Below are 22221 nucleotides of genomic sequence, written 5' to 3'. Positions count from 1 at the left end.
CAGAGCGGAGAAACCAGGTGTAAAGCCAAATACTTACAGCTAACTGATCTTTGACAAAGCATACAAAAACATAAAGTGGGGGAAGGACACCCTATTCAACAAAAGGTGCTTGGGATAATTGGCAAGCCACGTGTAGAAGAATGAAACTGGATCCTCAACTCTCACTGTATACAAAGTCAACCCAAGATGCATCAAAGACTTAAATCTAAGACCTGAATCCATAAAAACCCTTCTAGGCATTAGCTTAGGCAAAGACTTCGTGATCAAGAACCCAAAAGCAAATGCAAAAAAAAAAAAGCCCAAATAAATAAATGGAATCTAATTAAACTAAAAAGCTTCTGCACAGGCGAAGAAAAATCAGCAGAGTAAACAGACAACCCGTAGAGTGGGAGAAAATATTCACAAACTATGCATCCATCAAAGGACTAACATCCAGAATCTATAAGGAATTCAAACAAATCAGCAAGTAAAAAACAACCCCGTCAAAAAGTGGGCAAAGGACACGAATAGACAATTCTCAAAAGAAGATATACAAATGGCTGAACATGTGAAAAAATGCTCAACATCACTAAACTATCAGAGAAATGCAAATTAAAACCACAGTAAGACACCGCTTTACTCCTGCAAGAATGGCCCTAAAAAATAAAAAAAATTAGATGTTGGCATGGATGTAGTGGAAAGGGAACACGTTTATACTGCTGATGGGAATGTAAACTAGTACAACCATTATGGAAAACAGTATGGAGGTTCCTTAAAGAACTAAAAGTAGAACTACCATTGGATGCAGCAATTCCATTACTTGGTATCTACCCAAAGGAAAAGAAGTCATTATACAAAAAAGACACTTGTACATGCATGTTTATAGCAGCACAATTTGCAACTGCAAGACGTGGAACCAACCTAAAATGCCCACCAACCAAGGAGTGGATAAAGAAATGTGGTATACATACACCATGGAATACTACTCAGTCATAGAAAGAAACAAAATAATGGCATTTGTACAACCTGGATGGAGTTGGAGACCATTATTCTAAATGAAGTAACACAGGAGTGGAAAACCAAGCATCTTATGTTCTCATTTATAAGTGGGAGCTAAACTATGAGAATGCAAAAGCATAAGAAGGATGCAATGGACTTTAGGGACTCAGGGAGGGGGGAAGGACTGGAGTGAAGTGAGGGATAAAAGAATACACAATGGGCATAGTGTACACTGCTTGGCTGATGGGTGCACCAAAATCTCAGAAATCACCACTAAATAACTTTTCCAAGTAATCAAAAACCACCTGTTCCTCAAAAACTATGGAAATAAAAAATTTTAAAATAAAATTAAATAAAATGGTTTCCCCTTTCTTGATGCTTGAGAAGGAAGAAATTCAACGAAACAGATTACCTTTCTTTGCTGCAGGAGGTGTGGGGAATAAGGGAAGAGGGCCACCAATGTAGTGTAAATGGCTTTCAAAATTTTACACCAATTCATGAAAAATTTCTCAAGAAAACATGGAATAAAAGGGAATTTCCTAAACATGATATAAAGGTTACATACTAAAATTCTACAGTTAACATTATACTTACCAATGAAAAAATATAATGCCATAAGTATTGGCACACCTAAGTACTTAACTTGGTCCCTGCTTGCCTAATAAGCCTCACCTCATACCACTCTCTCTGAGCCTCTTGATTCCATTCTGCTTACCTTCTAGTTCTGTGTTTATTCCATGTACTGTTTCCTCTGCCTGCAATACTCCCCTTGCTGTCTACCCTTGCACTTAAACTTGTCTAGCTTACTCCTCTTTTTTTCCCTTCAAGGGAAACTAACATGGCACTTCTAGGAAGCCTTCCATGATCCCTCATACCTATTTTATATCTACTCATTATCTTACAGCATAGTTCATCTGTAAGTACTTGAGGTATAATAAAAATACATATATTTGGCCTTTGTCTTAGGTTCCCGGCATACAGCTCCTAAAACAAGTGGAATCTCCTGAGTGATGAGAGTGTCTTTTGCATGAGAATAAGATGACTGGTGACTGGAGACCCCTAGGTAGCTTCAGCATGGGAGCTGGGTGTCAGAAAGACCAAGCCATGGTTAGAGGTTTGGAACTTTCAGCCCCATCTCTCAACCTGTGCAGAGGGGAGAGGGGCTGGAGATTGAGCTCAGTCATAAACGGCCAATAATTTAAACAGGCATGACTACATAATGAAACCTCCAAAAAAACCTGTTAATGGTGGGGTTGAGGAGTTTATGGGTTAGTGTAGACACTGATGTGCTAGGAAGGTGCTAGGCCCAGAAAGGGCATGGAATCTCTACCACTCCTCATCCCCCTCCCCAACCTTGCCCTATGCATCTCTTCCATTTGGCTCTTCCTCAGTCGCATCCTTTATAATAAATTGGTAAATGTAAAAAAGTGTTTCCTGAGTTCTGTGAGTCATCCTAGTGAATTATGGAACCCGAGAGGGGGTCATGGGGACCACTGAATTTGCAGCCAAGTCAGACAAAAGTAGGTAGCCTGAGTACTTTGTGACTGGCATCTAAAGTGAGGACTGTCTTATGGAACTGAACCCTTAAACTATGGAGTCTCTAACTCTAGGTAGTATTAGAATTGAACTGAATTGGAGTCAGAAAAAACTTAAGAGTACTTAGTTAAAAACCCTTTTATAATTTCATTGACTGTAAACTCTGCAAGACAAAACCATGTTTGCCTTGTCTACCATTGTATCTCCAGGCACCAGGCAAGAGCCTATCACACTGTTCAATACAAACTTGGGGAAGGTATAAATGGAAAGGCTACCACTGGAGAGCAGAAGTTCTACATTGTTATCTGGAGAGACGTTAGTCACGAGGTTTTCTCAGGCTTTGCTTCTAATACAATGCTGATGGCTGATGAAACAAAAAGAGAGGCCAGGTGTGGTGGCTCATGCCTGTAATCCCAGAACTTTGGGAGGCCGAGGCAGGTAGATCACGAGGTCAGGAAATCGAGACCATCCTGGCTAACACAGTGAAACCCCGTCTCTACTGAAAATACAAAAAGTTAGCAAGGCGTGGTGGCATGCACCTGTAGTCCCAGCTTCTCAGGAGGCTGAGGCAGAATGGCGTGAACCCAGGAGGTGGAGCTTGCAATGAGCCGAGATCACAGCACTGCACTCCAGCCTGGGCAACAGAGCAAGACTCCATCTCAAAAAAAAAAAAAAAAACAAAGAAACAAAAAGAGAAAAGTAACAAGCCCAACTTTTCACTATGTGATGTGAGGGCCAACTATAGGATAGGGTAGCACAGAGGAAGGAACGGGAAGCCGAAAATATGATACTACTTCAAAGAGGAAGTATAGCTGGGTAGAGCACAATGATCAAGTCCCAGTCCCAGTAACTTCTCCACATTGAACCCCTTGTGTTGTCAAGCTCTGTTCTCCTGAAAACTATCAAGTGGTAGAGTTCAAATTCTGCTCCACTACCTGCTTTAAAAAAAAGGCTGTAAAATACATAAAATTATCATCTAGTCCAGCAGTCAGACTCCAAAGGCAGTGAAAGAGCATATGTGCATGCACCTTGTCCATCATCAGCCCTACTTAAAAGTCATAATTCTGCACTCTTATCATGTAGGTATTCATTGGTACTTGCAAGTATTCAGTCGTACTTGCTGGGCTGTTACTCTGTCAAAGGGTCTTAAAAACAGGCTCATGTGTGTACACCTCATCTGTCCAACTAGATCTTCAGCCTTTTAAAGGCAGAAAATGTCATCTGTTGCTCTCAAATTCATGTTTTTTCTGTACTGAGTAGAGAGGAGAGGCTCTTCAAACACTAAATAGGACTGAAAAGAATATTTCATGTACCCAATACCCACCAGGTAAATTTGTTGAGACCTATGGGAACCAAAGAAAATGAAAACCAGGCCCAAATGACATTGGTAAGAAAAGACCATCTCCATTTTGCCACGAAAACAAGTCTTACCTGTGATGGGGTTACCCTTCCCTTTTTAATTTCAGATGAATTTTCACTGAGTTTTCCTACTTTGTTACTTGAGCTGCATTTGTAGCATGTCCATCTTGTTTGGCCCTCAATTTCCATGGTGCATTCTTTGTTTTGAAGGCAGAATGAGTGATACAAATGGCCACAGCTGCAAAATGTAGGCAACGAATGTGTCCTTTTTATTATCACAAAATGCATAAACATAAGCTTGTAAGTGTACTGAGAAGCGATAAAGATATCTAACAAGTAGAAAGGCACTGATGGCTGTACAGGGTAAGAAACAAGAAAGGGAATGTACTCGCTGCTGTCCTCTCTTTTTAAAAATCCACATTCATATATTTGTATACTTATGTTGTGAGTACAAACAAATCACCGTTCTCTGACTACAAACTACTCAAAGGATGAGTTGAACTTCTGTTCATTTACCAAACTATGAAATCGGATGGCATTTTCAGATAGTCTGAGAAAAATGCAACAGGGGGCTGGGCATGGTGGCTCACGCCTGTAATCCCAGCACTTTGGGAGGCTGACGCGGGCAGATCGGCTGAGGTTAGGAGTTTGTGATCAGCCTGGACAACATGATGAAACCCCATCTCTACTAAAAATACAAAAAATTAGCCGGGTGTGGTGGCAGGTACCTATAATCCCAGCTAGCTGGGAGGCTGAGGCAGAAGAATCGCTTGAACCCAGGAGGCAGACGTTGCAGTGAGCCAAGATCGTGCCACTGCACTCCAGCCTGGGTGACAAGAGCAAAACTCTGTCTCAAAAAAACAAAAAACAGGCCGGGCGCGGTGGCTCAAGCCTGTAATCCCAGCACTTTGGGAGGCCGAGATGGGCGGATCACTAGGTCAGGAGATCGAGACCATCCTGGCTAACACGGTGAAACCCCGTCTCTACTAAAAAATACAAAAAACTAGCGGGGCGAGGTGGCGGGCGCCTGTAGTCCCAGCTACTCAGGAGGCTGAGACAGGAGAATGGCCCGAACCCGGGAGGCGGAGCTTGCAGTGAGCTGAGATCCGGCCACTGCACTCCAGCCTGGGCGACAGAGCGAGACTCCGTCTCAAAAAAACAAAACAAAACAAAACAAAACAAAAAAAACAAAAAATTAGCCAGGTGTGGTGGCACACACCTGTAGTCCCAGCTACCTCAGGAGGCTGAGGCACGAGAATCGGTTGAACCCAGGAGGCAGAGGTTACAATGAGCTGAGATTGCGTTACTGCGCTCCAGGCTGGCAGACAGAATGAGATTCCATCTCAAAAAGAAAAAAAAAATTTAAAAAAGGCAACTGGAAAAAATCGTAACTATTTAAGTAGCTTGATAACAACATGAATGGTCTCATCACCAAATTCAAGGCAAGGGTTGTGATTTGATTAAACATTTACAAAAATGTCACTGCTGTAGTAAATCCTTACACTATTCATATAAAGAAATTCCCTATTGATTACATTAAATGACCAAATCAGCCTCCCAGAAGTTGAGTACTGAGAATAATTCTCAGCCATCTACACTGATTGGTCTTCATTTCTCTAACCTAAAGTGTTGGACATTTCAGAAATCAATCCTTTTCTTTTCTATAGTCTTTATATTCTTTTTCTTTTTTTCTTCCTATCTCTCTCTCTCTGTGTCTCTCTCTCTCTCTCTCTCTGTGTATGTGTGTGTGTGTGTGTGTATATATATATATATATATATATAAACTGATCCGTCTGCTTTCCCCCTTGATCTGTCTAGTCCTTTAACACAACAGTCAGAGTAATCCTTAAGACATAGGTCAGATCATGTCACCGCCCCAGTCCTCAAAATCATCCAATGGCTTCGCATCTCAGAGTAAAAGTCTCACTTTCATTATAAAAATGAGTTAGACTTGGGCCAGCTCCTACATGATTTGGCCTCTGCTCCTCTGAAGTCTCTTTCACTGTCCCCTTCCTTGGCTGCTCGGGTGCCGCTAGCCTCCTCACTCACTACTCCTCAAGAATGCCAAGGCTCTCCTGCCTCATGGTCTCTGCACTCAGCTCCTCTGCCTGGTGTACTCTCTTCTGAGGTTGCATGGCCACTTCCTTTAGATCCCCTCAAATGTCATTTAAACAAGAAGGCTTTCCGGGCTACTCTATAAATTAGTAGCTCCCAACATTCCTTTTTCTCTATAGCATAGCTCGTTTTTATTCATGTAACTATTAATTCTTTTTCTATTAATTAATTTTTAAGTTGTCTGTTCATAAGTCACCTTAACGGTAAGCCTTTCCCTGACCAACCTATATAAAATATCTGCACCCCCCACCAAACATTCTGTATCTCCTTTAACATTTTTTCCCCCGTGGTAGTTATCAGTATCTGGCATTACACTTGTTGGCTTATGGTCTATCCCTGACACTACAATGTAAACTCCATGAGGGTAGATCCTTTGTTTCATTCATCCTGTATCCTATCCCCTTGAATAGCAGCTCACATATAGCAGGTGCTCAATAAATATTTCTCGCCTGAATGGGCTCTTCGTGTGAAGAGAACTACTTCCTCTTCCAACCATCAAGTCTACCAATCTTCATGCAGAGCTAACACTCAGATAGTGCTTACTCATGCCAGGCACTGTTACAAGTGCCTTATATAAATCATTTCATTCAATCCTCACAAAACCCTAGGAGGTAGGTACTATTATCCTATTTACAGATGAGGAAACTAAAATATAAAGAAGTTAAATAACTTGCCCAAGGTCTCACAGCTGGCATGTAGCGGAGTCAATATCTGAACTCAGGAAGTTTGGCTCCATGGCCATATTGTGTTACCTCTATCCCTACATTCTAGATGAGCTGTCTTTGCTCCTGAGACCAACACCTTCATTCTGCACTAGGGTTCTTCTCTCTTTGCAATGTAGCTTAAATATCATATGCTGACAACTTATAAATTAAAATTTTCCAGTCTCAACACATCTCCAGATTTCTGACTTGAAGAACTGTCTAGCTGGCATCCCTACTTGATGTCTAACAGTACATATCAAACCTAACATGTGCAAGACGAAACTCCTGAATTCCCCACTTCCTTGTATCTTCTTCATCTTAGACAATGGTACATGTTTACCCAATTGCTCAGACCAAAGACTCATTTTTCTCTCATATTCCACATCTAATACACCAGCAAATTATCCCTACCTTTAAAGGATACTCAGAATCCAAACACCTCTCAGCACCCTTGCTCCTCCCTCTCTTGTTCTGCTCAAAGGTCACGTCCTCAGATATGCCATCCCTCATTCAATAGCACTTGTCCTGAACACGTCATCCTTCTATCCATTTGTCCTGCGTTCTGTTTTTCTCCAAAGCTCTTATTCCTCTGTATTTATGTCTCGCCTGGGCACCCCAACCTCCACCCCAATGCAGAATGTAAGGTCTGTGAGGGCAGGAACTTGCCTATCATGTTCATTGCTAGAATGACTGCCTGTCTGTGTATCCATGTGTATTCTTGCCTGGTAATGCCACAGATGTACGTGTACCATACATGTAACATTTATTTCCCTTTCTTACCTAAAGACAATAATTTCATCAGCCATTTCTTGGCGTCTCTTGTACTGCTGCAAACATATAGAGCAGTAATCTTGTTTGGGATTCAGTCCTCTGGTGACTGAAGCTCTCAGGTTACACAATGACCAATGGAGATCCTGGTTTAGAAGGCTAGTTGTTGTTTCCAGCAGGGTCTATGAAACAACAAAACAAAAAACAAACAAACAAAAGGTTATAAAATGAAAGAGATAGAGGAGATGGATGGTGAATAGCACTTGTTTAGTTTTCAACTACCAACAACTAAAATTGGAACACATTATAAAGGGATAAAATTGTTGAAACAAAAAAAAATCAAAACCTCACAAATTCAAGCGGTTAACCTCAATGTGCAGAGTAATGGTGAGTGTATACATTATGAGACTCTCAAGTCTGTCATTAGTTTCTACTGAGAAATGTCAGCTCTGCCATTCTGCAGTTTAATTCAGTATTGATGGCTTTCAAACGACTAGATAAGCCCAAATCTATTTATTACATTTATATAATAACTGCTCTCTGAATGGCTCAGAGTGTTGTAATAAAGAATACAGCTAATTCTGAATCCCAGATTTTTTATTGAAACTGCATTCATGGTAATGTTTCAAATATCTTTTCACTAGTAAAGCTAATGGCCACTACTCCATTTTCATCTTCCTTGGGCAGAGAGATAACATTTTCCTGATCAGCACTTAGAAGTCATTTGCATCTACTCAAGACCATGACATCTATCATTAAGTCACATAAAGACATTTTAACAGCTATCACATTAAGTCATTTTTAGGCTCTATGTATTTATAAAGTATTGTTTTTGTACCGTATCTCATTCTTAACATCGGTATATATCATCTGGCTATGTAGTTGGGTTCTTTTCTCTCAGTCCTGAAGGGGAAGATAGAGCTAGGTACTGCCTGCCCTCCTTGCTATACAGCTTAGCTCTTTAACTTCACCTGTAACGCAAAACTTTTCGTTCTAATAGTCTCATTTTTTCCAATCAGTATCACATTTTTCTCCTCTTTCATAGTTCCAAAATTGGTAAACATTTTCTGCCTTGCACTCAACTTTACTTCTGCTAACGTGGAATCTGTGCCTGTAGGAGTATCAAGCTTCACTGGGCTACACATAGCCAAACTGCAATTCTTACAACATTCTAAGAAAAGCTGTCACCCAGATTTTCCTTTTTCTTCTCACAGATTCTTAAAAAAAAAAGCAGACGTTGTCTCCAACAGACCTAAATGGTACTTTTCCTAGGTGGCTTCAGGAGTCACTTTGCAGTACACTAAGAAAAAAGCCCGTACACCAGGCTGGCACTTACTGAGACTTAAAGCTAAAGACAATTTTGAGTTAAGGGAAGACTAATGATCATTTATGGTGATATGGTTTGGCTGTGTCCCCACCCAAATCTCATCTTGAATTCCCACGTGTGGTGGGAGGTAACTGAATCACGGGGGCAGGTCTTTCCTGTATTGTTCTCATGATAGCAAGTAAGTTTCACGAGAGCAGACAGTATTATAAGGGGGAGTTTCCCTGCACAAGCTCTCTTATCTGCCGCCACGTGAGACATGCCTTTCACCTTCTGCCATGATTGTGAGGCCTCCCCAGCCACATGGAACTGTAAGTCCAATAAACCTCTTTCTTTTGTAAACTGCCCAGCCTTGGGTATGTCTTTATCAGCAGCATAAAAACGGACTAATACAATGGTTAGTGACAACTATCTGTTTCAGAATGTTTAAAATAATACTCATTTAATTTTATTTTGCAATTTTCTATATTCATGTTGACCCTTCCTTTTCATGTGGTATAGCTTTGTACTAAATTATTTTTCCAGAAAGTTTCTCATACCTTCATTTTGAAAAAAAAGATACTTGTTTCATTGTGAATGAATTAAAATAAACTAAATTTGAATTAGACGCATTTCTACATTCTGAAATGTGTGTGTGTGTACACAAATCAAGGTCAAGATAATTTTTTTTTTTTTTTTTTTAGAGACAGGGTCTTGCTCTGTCACCTGGCGCAATCATAGCTCAATGCAGCCTCCAACTCCTGGGCTCAATTGATCGTCCTGAGTAGTTACAATTATAGGCACATGCCACCATGCCCAGCTAATTATTTTTATTTTTTGTAGAGACAGTGTCTTGCTATGTTGCCTGGGCTGGACTCGAACTCCTGGCCTCAGGCAATCCTCCTGTCTCAGTCTTCCAAAGTGCTGGCATTACAGGTATGAGCTACCATGCCTGGTGAGAGAAATTAAAAACTGAAATAAATATACACACATACACCTCAGTCTACCTAACTGCCAGTAAATAGATGGTAACTTTTTTTTTACGTATAGGTACAAAAGAAAAGAAAATAGCATTTTTCTACCTTAGGACAGACTTAGATGTAACAAGTAGCTTACTTACTTGTTCATAGTTAAAGGTATCTAACATTCCCAGAATAAGTCCCTGGATTTCTCCAAGTTTTCCTTTTCCATAAACTGGATCCTAATTAGAAAAAAATATAATTCTGTTATAATTCTGTATTTTAAAATTACTTTAAAATGTTAAGTTATCTGAAAAAGCCAAATGCTTTTAAGTATTTTTCTACAGTCACAAAATATTTATTCTTCCACGAATGTTCCACTGGAAATATACCATAGTCTTCCTCTGATCATCTCAAATATTTTTGAAAAACAAAATTTAAATTATCCAAGCCCCTTTCTTAACAATCCTTGCAAGTCTAATTAAACTTTACTTTTATTTTGTTTCTGCAAGAAGCTTCCTCTCCTTCATATAAAACAGCAACTCTCCCTCTTTGCACTCTTATTTGTCTGTTACATTAAAACCAGTGTACTCAGGAATACCCAGAATCTGTCCAACAACTCCTCCTGTGATCCCATTTAGCCACCTCCTGCCCCTAACCAACTAAATCGCACCAGTTTTGGAGACAAACAGGTTCTGAGAAAACAGCTCTCAGTTTTTTGAAGTTTTTTTCAGTAAAGTCACTACTGATAAACAACAGATACCTAGATATCCAATGTTCCCTCCACTGCATTTCATATGAGGTATGCCAAGTAACTTGTTTATTATGTACATTTTGGAAACACTGAAGTGTACAAAAACAAAAAAAACACACACACACACACAAAAAAAACAAAAAACAAAAAAATGAAAAGCAAAAAACCAAAAAACCAAAAACCACACCAAAAACTGAAATCCAACCAGAGATAAACACTGTTGATATTCTGATGTATATTTCTCTAGTCTTGTTTCTGGGAGAGGTGAGAAAAGGAAGGGAAAGAGGGATATATTTTTTAGTGTATAAAATTGGAGTATTTTACAAAATATTTTTATATCTTTTTTTAACTCAACGGTGTATTGTGAGCACTTTTCCATACCATCAAATATTTCTTTTTTTTTTCTCTACTCTTGTGACACATTACAAATATTTCTTAATAGGTACAGAATATAAATTATGTGAAAATATCATGTTTTATTCATTTTCTGCTTTGAACATTTCACTTTTCCCCTTTCCCAAACTCCAGCCACTATTATCAAATGCTAGTGGCTGCAAATCTCAACTGGAATCTCTGATTCTTTAGAGATTTCTAGACAGAAAACTATAGACTCAAAGGGCATTTTCATGGCTATCAATATATATTGCCAAATTGCTCTACCAAAGTTTATTTTAGGATTTTTATCCCCATCAGCATATGTATGTGCTCACTTCACTGACCTTTGGCTAGACTAATAATTTTAAAACTGTGAACACATGAGTCAAGTCTATTACTTTTCTCTAATATCAAGTTATATATGACATAAATGACTCTTTTCCATGCCAAATAGGAGAATCCAGCTACACAGTTATGATAAAAGTAGTTTCTATTTTAAGTGAGTAGCATATGCCAAGTACAGTACTAAGCACTTTATGTTTACCACATTACTAAATTCCTTCAACAGGTTTTGTGAGTAAAGAAACTGAGGCTTAAAGAGGTTACAAAAACTTCTCTAAGTCACAAAACTATCAAGCAGATAAGATGGGATTTGAATCTAGGTACTTCAGAAATCATGCTTTTAATAACCACACTATACTGGTCTCCCAGGTATGGATACAAAAACTAATAAACTAAGTAATAAACTACTTCTTGCTTGAATATATGGGTTTCTAACATAGGTAACTAAATAATAAATTAATGATTGCTGGAAAACATGAGAAACATGTCTGGCTATTTCTTAGGGAGTCTTGGTACTGTTAAGAGTTAACTGCGAGTTCAGAAGGCAAAAAGGCCTATGGAAGCAGGAAAAACCTGTACAAGAATTGTCTCAGGATTTGCTTATTTTTCTCTTCTGGGTTCTAGTGATGGCTCTTGCAGAATAGGTCGTGCAGTTCCTAACTAAGATTGGTTTTCAGTGCTTTGAGTCTGTCTAGAGCAGCATGAGATTGTCTGCCAGAGGTTTCTTTGGCCTCTTCAACTGCTAGGGTTATGCTGAAGAAATCCAAGGCACAAAATAACTATATGTAGTAATTATCAAATTAACAAGTTTGGGCTTGAACACATCACTTAAGCTTAATAGAAAAAATTTCTATTTCACAGCTAGGGATCATATCACTAAGCTAAAGATATCTGTCAAATATGTGGAAATCATTTACAAAAGGCAAGATACAGATATTTCAGACTAGTCCTTTAGAGAAAAACAACTCAAAGCCATATACCCACTGGACAATTTTTTCTTTTTATTTTCTTTGCATAAAAACAGACCCTTGTTAATGCTTAATTATACATTTGGTCAAGTTCTTAATAAGTACACATTTGCCAAATATCAACAGATGGTACAATATCTTATTAGAAAACTCTATTAAAATATTTACTATAATATGTGGATCCAGTATGACAATAGAGCTCTGGCATGTGTTTACAACAAAGGTGGTTTAAAGAACAAAGAGGTCTTAAAAGGTTAAATTCTGGGAAAAAGAAATCTTTATAGGTCATTTCTATATTTATGTCAGTACATTTCACTGTAATATACATAATTTAAAAGCAAAATCATGAAAACAATCTCATGCTGGGACAACATATAAATTATAGAATGCAAAAGGGAGCTCAAAGCTTCTAGCATAGCATGCACCAAACCACTAGCTCTTCAAATTATTTTCCAAAGATGTCAGCTAGATTCTTCAGCAATGAATAAATGCTGAGGTTTCTCTTAAGTTGTTTGCAAACTATGAAGGAAGAGCATACTTGGTTACCCATGTAAATGTGTTTTTCAAGACACACACTAGAAAAGATGTGATGACCACTTTTTTTTCCTATTGCTTTCTGGTACCTACTGTATCATGTATGTGTATGTTTAAAATAAAAATCTTTATTAATTGAGCACTGCTTTAAAATATCAATGATGCCCTAAACAGGAGAGTCTATAATTTGTTTGCCTTTCCTCAGTGAGAAAGTAATAAACAGCTTCTCAGAAGCTAAAAATTACTTCTGCCATAGAGTGAAGATAGAATGTATACAACATAAACACGGTCTTTAAAATGTTCTCTTATCACCTAATATTCATTAAAAAAGACGGTGTAATTTGGGTCCCAGGCATCAGTCTGAATAAACACGTGAAGATCAAGATCTGTAAGAACCTGTTATCATGTGACCACTTCTTTTGGAAAAACTAATTTTTTCAGTTGTATCTGAGCAATTGTGCATCTAAGTAACTGCTGTTCCCTACATTTTTCAGTGGGGATCTGATAAAGTGAGGTGGGCATGAGAAACGCCTTGATTAGTGTTAGATACAGAAGAAAAGCCCTAAAACTTGAAGTTAGTAGACCTGGATTAATTCTAATGGCTCCCATTTCAAAACTGAATAAACAAAGACAAGTTATTTGATCTTTCTGAGTGGCACTTTTCTCATGAGAGATATGAGGTATTGCTACATCCCCAGCTTAATTTGCACAGTTAGAGATCAAAGAAGATAATGAACACTAAAGTGATTTGTAAACTGTTGAGAACTATACAAGGACATTAGGTGAGGGAGTCAACTAATATTTAATGGGCATATACTATGTTTTAGGCATGGCACTGGGTGTTGTAGATAACATAGTGAACAAGGGAGACATGATCTCTGCTTTTATAAAACTCACAGCCTAGCGGGTAAACTAATATGAAGGTAGGGCTCAAAAAGAGTTTATATTTACAGGTGTGACTGGGGCTGCGGTAAGGGTGAAAAGGCAAGGAAGAAAAAACTTAGCTCCTAAAATATTCTAGGAGATAGAGTAGAGAGGATTTGACGTGGATTAAATACCGGGACTGCTGAGGAAAATAATGAGGAATTCTAACACACAGTTAAGGAAGAAATTATACAAACTGTCTACAATCTATTCCAGAAAACAGAAGCAGGTGGAACATTTCTTTTCTTTTTTTTTTTTTTGTAGACAGAGTCTCGTTCTGTCGCCCAGGCTGGAGTGCAGTGGCACAGTCTCGGCTCACTGCAAGCTCTGCCTCCTGGGTTCATGCCATTCTCCTGCCTCAGCCTCCTGAGTAGCTGGGACTACAGGCGTCTGCCACCACGCCCGGCTTATTTTTTTTGTATTTTTAGTAGAGATGGGTTTTCGCCGTGTTAGTCAGGATGGTCTGGATCTCCTGACCTCATGATCCGCAAGCCTCGGCCTCCCAAAGTGCTGGGATTACAGGCGTGAGCCACCGCGCCCGGCTAAGGGAACATTTCTTAACTCATTCTCTGAGGCCAGCATCACCCTCATACCAAAACCAGCCACAGACATTACAAGAGAGGAAACTATATGAACAGAGATGCAAAAATTCTCAACAAAATATTAGCAAATTGAATCCAGTAATGTATAAAAAGAATTATACATAACAACCAAGTGGGATTTATCCCAGGTATGCAAGGCTGGTTCAACATTTAAAAATCAATTAATCGGCTGGGTGCAGTGGTTCATGCCTGTAATCCCAGTACTTACGGAGGCAGAGGCAGGAGGATGGCTTGAGCCCAGGGTGAGACCCGCTTGGGCAACACAGCGACACCCCATTCTCCACAGAAAAAGAAAAAAAAAAGACAAGAAAAATAAATTACTGTAATCCATCACATCAACAGGCTAAATAAGAAAAATCACATGATCATATTAGTAGATGCAGAATTTGTAATTGATAAAATCTAACGCCCACTCATGACAGACAAACTGTGAGCAAACAAGAAAGGGAGGGACACTTCCTAAACTTGATAAACAACATTTATAAGAACCTTACAGCTAACATCATACTTAATGGTGAGAAACCAGATGTCTTTCTTCTAAGACAGAAAATAAGGAAAAGATATCCCCTCTCACCACTCCTATTCAACATTGTACTGGAAGTTCTAGTTACAGCAATAAGACAAGAAAAGGAAATAAAAGATATACAGATTGGGAAGGAAGAAATAAAACTGTCTTTGTTTGCAGATGACATGATTGTCTAAAAAAATCTGAAACAATTAAGTGATTGTAGCAAAGTTACAGGATACAAGGTAATTATACAAAAGTCAATTGGTTTCCAATATGCCAGCAATCAACAGTTAGAATTTAAAATTAAAAAGACACTTCATATTAGTACCTAAGAGAAATATTTAGATATCTAATAAAATATACATAAAGTTTGTATGAATAAAACTAAAAAACTCTAATGAGGGAAAGCAAAGAAGATCTAAAAACATGGAGAAATATTTCATGTTCTTGAACAGAAAGATTTGATATTATTATAATGTTAGTTCTTCATTTGATCTATAAGTTCAATGTATTCCTAATCAAAATTCCAGCAAGTTACTTTGTAGATATCAACAAACTGTTTCTGAAGTTTAAAGCAGAGAGGCAAAAGACAAGGAATGGCCAACACGATAATGAAGAACAGCAAAGTTGGACGATTGTCACTCCCTGACTTTAAGACCTATTATAAAACTACAGTAATCAAGATAGCATTGGTATTGGTGAAGGAGCAGAAAATAGATCAATGTAAAAGAACAGAAAACCCAGAATTAGACCCATATGAGTATAGTCAACTAAACAAAGACAATTCAACAAGTAGTGTTGGCACTATTTCCAACCGTGTATATCCACATGCAGAAAAATGAATCAACACTGACCATACATTTTCCCCTAAAATTAACACAAAATGGATCATAGCTCTAAATGTAAAATGCAAAAATACAAAACTTTTAGGAGAAAACATATGAGAAAATCTGAGTAACCGTGAGTTTGGTGATGAGTTGTTACATACAACACCAAAAGCATGATCCATGGGAGAAAAAGTCAATAAATTGGACTTCATGAAAAGCAAACACTTATGCTATGTGAAAGACTCTGTTAGGAGAACGAAAAGACCAGTCACAGAATGGGAGAAAATATTTGCAAGACACACATGTGATAAAGAACCTTATCCAAAATATACAAAGAATCCTTAAAACCCAACAAGAAAACAAACACTTCAAAAAGCAGATAAAAGCTCAGTATCACATGTTGTAAGAGAACTACAAATTAAAATGATTATGAGACTACTACACATCTACTAGAATGTCTAAAATCCAAAACACTGACAAAACCACATGCTGCTAAGATATGGAGCAACAGGAACATTCATTTAGTGCTGGCAGAAATGTAAAATGGTATAGACATTTTGGAGGAGAGTTTGGCAGTTTCTTACAAAAGTAAGCATAGTCTTATATAATCCAGCAATCACATTCCTAGGTATCTACCCAAATGAGTCTAAAACTTAAATCTGCACAAAAAGCCTGCATATGAATGTTCATAGCTGCTTTACTGAAATTTGTCAGAACCGGAAGGCAACCAAGATGTTCTTTGATAGGTATATGGATAGACAAAACTGTGGAACATCCATACAATGGAATACACAGAGATAAAACGAAATGAACTATCGAGCCCCCAAAAGAAATGGAAGAACTTTAAGTGCATATTGCTAAGTGAAAAAAGCCAAAATGAAAAGACAACGCACTCTATGATTCCAACTATATGACATTCTGGAAGAGGTAAAACTATAGGGACAGTTAAAAAAAAAATCAGTGGGCCGGGCACGGTGGCTCGCACCTGTAATCCCAGCACTTTGGGAGGTAGAGGTGGGCAGATCACTTGAGGCCAGGAGTTCAAGACCAGCCTGGTCAACATGGCAAGACCCCATCTCTACTAAAAATACAAAAATTAGCTGGGTGCGGTGATGTATGCCTGTAATCCCAGCCATTTGGGAGGCTGAGGCATGAGAATCTCTTGAACTTGGGAGGTGGAGGTTGCAGTGAGCAGAGATCACGCCAATGTACTCCAGCCTGGGTGACAGAGTGAGACTCTGTCTCAAAAAAAAAAAAAAAATAGTGGTTGCCAGGGGATTAGGGTAGGGAGGAGGATGAATAGGTGGAGTACAGGGGCCTTTTAGAGCAGTATATGATATGGTAATGGTGGATATAGGACACTACGTATTTGTCAAAACCCATACAACTGTACAACACAAAGGGTGATTCCTAATGTAAACTATGGATTTTAGTTAATAATTATAATGTATCAGTATTAATTCACCAATTGTAACAAATACACCACACTAACACAAAGACGTTAATGGTAGGCAAAACTGCGTGTGGGAGGGAGAAGGGGTAAAAGGGAATTCTCTGTATTTTCTGTTTAATGTCTCTGTAAATCTAATACTGCTCTAGTAATTAATAATAGAAATACTAAACCTGAATGAAAGGTCTGGTTGTGTAACTGAGGCTTGCTGACTGATGCAACTCCATGTAGAGTGACAGGACAGCTAGCCAGCCTTTTTCTTGAGGAAAACCTGAAGCATCAATCTATTTAGGGTTTATTTCTCTGAGATCATTCAGTGTCTCAAGAAAATGAACCTGTCTCCTTCGTGGGAAGTGAGTGCGTCTGATGGCTGATGGAAGGGGGAAGAGGAGCACAGGGAATCCTATCAGCAGACTTTCCCCAAATCCTCATTTTCAACCCTGTGTTTTACTCCCTTCCCCTTGTGTCTGAGTCATTCCTCTGCTAAAAATCTTGATGACAACTGATTTTAGAATAAAATCCAAATTCCTTATCATGAATTACCAAGCAATTAAAGACACAGTCCCTGCCTATCTCTCAAATTTCAGCTCCGTGATTTTTCTTTATTCTTATCCTATGTTCTGAGTACACTTAAAAAACTTGTAACTTCCCAAATGTATCATGCTTTCACCTCAAAGTCTTTGTGTATATACAATAAATCCTACCTCCTTTCTTTCCTTGATTTCCTTAGACTCTTTTAAGAATCAGACATATCCTCTTCCAGGAAATCTTTCCAAATTCCCTAGTCTGTTTCAGGTATACACTTTTATTGGTACTCCTTTGGTCATATATAGTCATAAATACAACTCAATCTAACTTACTCAAAAAAGTTAATTATTGTAAAGATGCTAGGGTATTTCACAGATCTAAAAAGAGGAATGCTACTAAGTCTCAAGAGTCACAATGAAGGACTGATGTGCATCAGCTTTTTCTCCCCAGGTCGCCTCCTCTCCCGGTCTCTATGCCTTGAATCCTCTTTATACATTTATCCATTGGTGTGTCTCTTCTTAGAGTCTACTACATTCATCTCCTTCTCTCTACAGATTATGCTTTTTCACTCTTCCAGTCCATATAATGGAAAAACAGGAACTGTCCACTCCTGAAATTTGTACCTGATGTAATCCAGAGACTTAATGAGTGACTTATAGGTCTTTTCCAAGTTCAGTTCTAAAATGTCCTGGAAAGCACACCGATCGGCCTTGTTTAGGCCATTTGCTCACCCTGAGTCAATCAGCTGGACACAGGAGGCAGGGTGACACTTTCCCATGGCTGCTCCTGCTCTTATGCAGATTAAGTATAGAAATGTAGGTATGGCAATTATCCTATATTCAGAGCAGATAATCCTGAAGGTGGCCACTATTACTTGCATAGAGCCCTATGAATAGTTGTATCAGAACATTTTTTTGTCTCTCAAATAAGAGCTCTTATGGGTTCAGAACTATGCCTTTCATCTAAACAGCATAATGTACAATTAATATATTTAATTAATAATGAACTCAAAAGACCAGGGACATAAACAAATAAAAAAAGCTTACATGACATAATAAAAAAAGAATACGAATTAGGAAGTGAGAGACTTAGGGGGTGGTCCAAGTTCTGCCGCTAATGATAGGTTAAGAACTCAACTTCTCTATACTTCAGTTTCCTCTTTCTTCAACAGAAATGTTTATAGTAGCCCTGCCTACCTCAAGAGATTGTTGTGGGCTTCAAATGAAATGATATCTGTGAAAGCACTTTGAAAAATAAAAATATCTGTACAAATATAAGGTAGCATAATTACAGTAATCACAAACATGCAAATGAGGAATTTAAGAAATAGCATACCTTCCTGAAAAGTGGGAGTTAACAACCATTGAAAGTAGAAAATGATAAGAAAAAATTATAATGAATGCCAGTATAACTCAAAATAAAGTGAAAATTTTCAAATATCAAGAGACTTCTAGGTTCCAAAGTCTTGAAATATAAAAAACTTTAAAATCATGTTTTTGTCAAGAGAAAAACATGTTTTTGTTATAATTTACATACCATAACATGTGGTTAAAGCTCAATGGAAAGCAAAATGTATAACACAGAGAGAACCCATTTGGCTTTACGATTTCATTTCTTCTAACTTATTTGGAAAAGTATTCCTGCCCTTTGGATACATTACTTTATATATGATTAGAAACCTCATAAGTAATGTGCTTTAAAATGGATATGTGAAGCAGTCTATATCAAAGAATTATTCAACACATGATAACTGTTAAGATCAAATTAAATAATACATGTAAAAATGTATTCTGGCTGGGCACGGTGGCTGCCGCCTGTAATCCGAGCACTTTGGGAGGCCGAGGCAGGCAGATCACCTGAGGTCAGGAGATCGAGACAAGCCTGACCAACATGGAGAAATCCTGTCTCTACTAAAAATACAAAATTAGCCAGGCATGGTGGTACATGCCTCTAATCCCAGCTACTCGGGAGGCTGAGGCAGGAGAATCGCTTGAATCTGGGAGGCAGAGGTTGCAGTGAGCCAAGATCACACCATTGCACTCCAGCCTGGGCAACAAGAGTGAAACTGTCTCAAAAAAAAAAAAAAAGCATTCTAAATGATAGTATACCATGTGATGACAAAGACTACAGGATGTAGTCTTCTTTATCAGAAAAGCCCCAGAAGCTTAATATCAGATGGGAAGGAGAGCTTGGTGAGTCTTAAAAGAGAACTGATAGGAACACTCTTGATTGAATAAAAATCATTTGAAAATTATAAGGACTAATGGCATCATATTATGGTTTGTTGTGTGTGTGTGTGTGGGGCGGGCAGGGTGCATGCACATGTATGCCTATACTGAATAAAGTGAGGAAAGACAAAATGGATTCTGAGTATGGTTCCTATTGTTTCCCCAAGAATGCTCACAGGTTTTTTTTCTAAAAATGTATCTTGGAGTATTCTGAGTGTTCTCTTTTGATGAAGCTGAGAAGGTTCAGGCTTTTTTGCTGAAAGAAACAAACTGAAATGATGCTTCCTACAAAAGCTTTGGACACAAAGCCAGCTAGAATTTAGAGTCAAGGATGAGTATTCAAGACAAAAATTATTTTAGGATGAGTTAGAAAGCCTAAATAACAACCAATGCTTAGGAAATCCCTGTATTAATTTTTAGATTCTTTTTGGAATCTAAAAATTATAATCAGCTGGAAAGAAATGATAACTGCCTCCCAGTTATCAAACCAATAGGAAACTTGTATATCTATATCCCAAGGCAACAGGGAATATCTGAAGGCTGCACGCCCTAACTGAAGGTCACCAGCTTATGTCAGGCAAAGTCACACCAATAAAATGACAGAAAAGATTCAAGAATGAGGGTCAGAAGTTAGATATTTACATATTTAGCTATTGCCAAAAATTAGCTGCATTATGCTTGAGATCCCTTTACACATTAGCCCAATTGACTATTATCACTAAAATGTTAGTTGTAATCAATCAATATTTAATATTCACCCCTTTTAACTCACCTGTAAAATTCTTTGCAAGATTGATGGAAGTGCAATAAATGCTGCCATGCTATTTAAAACTTGCATGGTCAAAGATTTCAGAGCTGTTATAACAAAATATTAATATTAAGGTTAGTTTAAAATAAGAGTTTTCAGTTTTTCCTGTAAGTCTGTGGAAAACAGTGGATTTATACAGCTTCTTAGAAACTTAGCTAACCAAGGCCTATTTGAGATTTTAAAATTAACTGTTGACAAGTTATAAAGACTACCATTATTTAAGATAAATTATAGGAGTGGAACAACAGAAAGAAATATAAAAGATGAGATCAACCATACTGTATGGTTTCATTAAGGAAAATCGTAAGAATATGCTATTGGAAAAAGATACTATCCTGATAGTTTCTGCAGACAAATATTGGATTGATGATATAGGTGGACTCAGTCATTTGAATTCTGAAGAACTTACCTTCAGAGTGTAGATGAGGAATGGCTGAACTGGACAGCTTCTGAGGAGCCATCATTGCCTCCAATAATGGAAACCAAAGTGCCTATAATGTCAGAGAAAATCAAAGAAAAACAGATTTCATTTTTTCATTGGTCAAAGAAAACAATGAAAAACAACATCACCATACTGTTTTACAGGTTGAAACGTACTTCTCACATACCATTTGTTTGTAAAAATAAGAAAAATAAAAATGGAAATATTTGGGGCAAAAAAAAGAGAGACAATACAAAGCAGAAACCACAGCTAGAACAGGCATCTTTATCATGAAGCCTTGGGAAACATAAGGAGGCCAAAGTTAAGTAAGTCTAGGCCTTGGAACTGCAATCTGACTTGCCTCAGGGGAGGGCAAGTTCAAAGAAGCCAGGAAAGAGCCTCCTGCTAGATTCTTATCTACTCTATTAAAAATTTATCGCTGACAAAGTTTAAAATAACCCTATTGCTGCATAAAGAAAAAAACACACCCGCCAGCTGTCCCCCACTCAATTTTCTTTAGCTATGTCAAGCAAGAAAAATGAGTAAAGGTTATCCAAAGTTTTTTCCACATCAAGCATTATCTTATATTTCCCAAGTCATCACGGACCAGAAAATAGAAGTTAAAACTGTATCAGTTAACATGATCAACCATGTTAAGAAATTTAAAAAAAAATCTATCATTTAGTCATATTACATTAATCACTACTAAATGCTTTACATTTACATTTTTTACACTGTTGGTGGGATTGTAAACTAGTTCAAACATTATGGAAAACAGTATGGCGATTCCTCAAGGATCTAGAACTAGATGTACCATATGACCCAGCCATCCCATTACTGGGTATATACCCAAAGGATTATAAATTATGCTGCTATAAAGACACATGCACACGTATGTTTATTGCAGCACTATTCACAATAGCAAAGACTTGGAATCAACCCAAATGTCCATCAGTGACAGATTGGATTAAGAAAATGTGGCACATATACACCATGGAATACTATGCAGCCATCAAAAAGGATGAGTTTGTGTCCTTTGTAGGGACATGGATGCAGCTGGAAACCATCATTCTTAGCAAACTATCACAAGAACAGAAAACCAAACACCGCATGTTCTCACTCATAGGTGGGAACTGAACAATGAGATCACTCGGACTCAGGAAGGGGAACATCACACACCGGGGCCTATCATGGGGAGGGGGGAGGGGGGAAGGGGGAGGGGGGAGGGGG

General features: G+C 38.1%; 1 protein-coding gene across 6 annotated transcripts in view; it reads right to left on the bottom strand.

The window, feature by feature from the left end:
* The window catches only part of VPS8 (VPS8 subunit of CORVET complex), a 302825-nt gene that overhangs the window by 48591 nt on the left and 232013 nt on the right, over window positions 1–22221 (bottom strand). For all 6 annotated transcript variants that reach the window (XM_065540320.1, XM_065540319.1, XM_065540318.1 and 3 more), the window contains 5 exons: window positions 20980–21061; window positions 20535–20617; window positions 9884–9964; window positions 7473–7642; window positions 3946–4111 (listed from right to left, as the gene is read on the bottom strand). In XM_065540320.1, the coding sequence (XP_065396392.1) occupies window positions 3946–4111; window positions 7473–7642; window positions 9884–9964; window positions 20535–20617; window positions 20980–21061 (582 nt within the window). The remainder of the gene's footprint in view (window positions 1–3945; window positions 4112–7472; window positions 7643–9883; window positions 9965–20534; window positions 20618–20979; window positions 21062–22221) is intronic.

The sequence above is a fragment of the Macaca fascicularis genome, chromosome 2 (assembly GCF_037993035.2).
Source record: "Macaca fascicularis isolate 582-1 chromosome 2, T2T-MFA8v1.1".
In the NCBI taxonomy this organism is placed as follows: domain Eukaryota; kingdom Metazoa; phylum Chordata; class Mammalia; order Primates; family Cercopithecidae; genus Macaca; species Macaca fascicularis.
The sequence above is the reverse complement of the archived record's forward strand: the minus strand, read 5'-3'. Positions and strand labels throughout refer to the sequence as shown.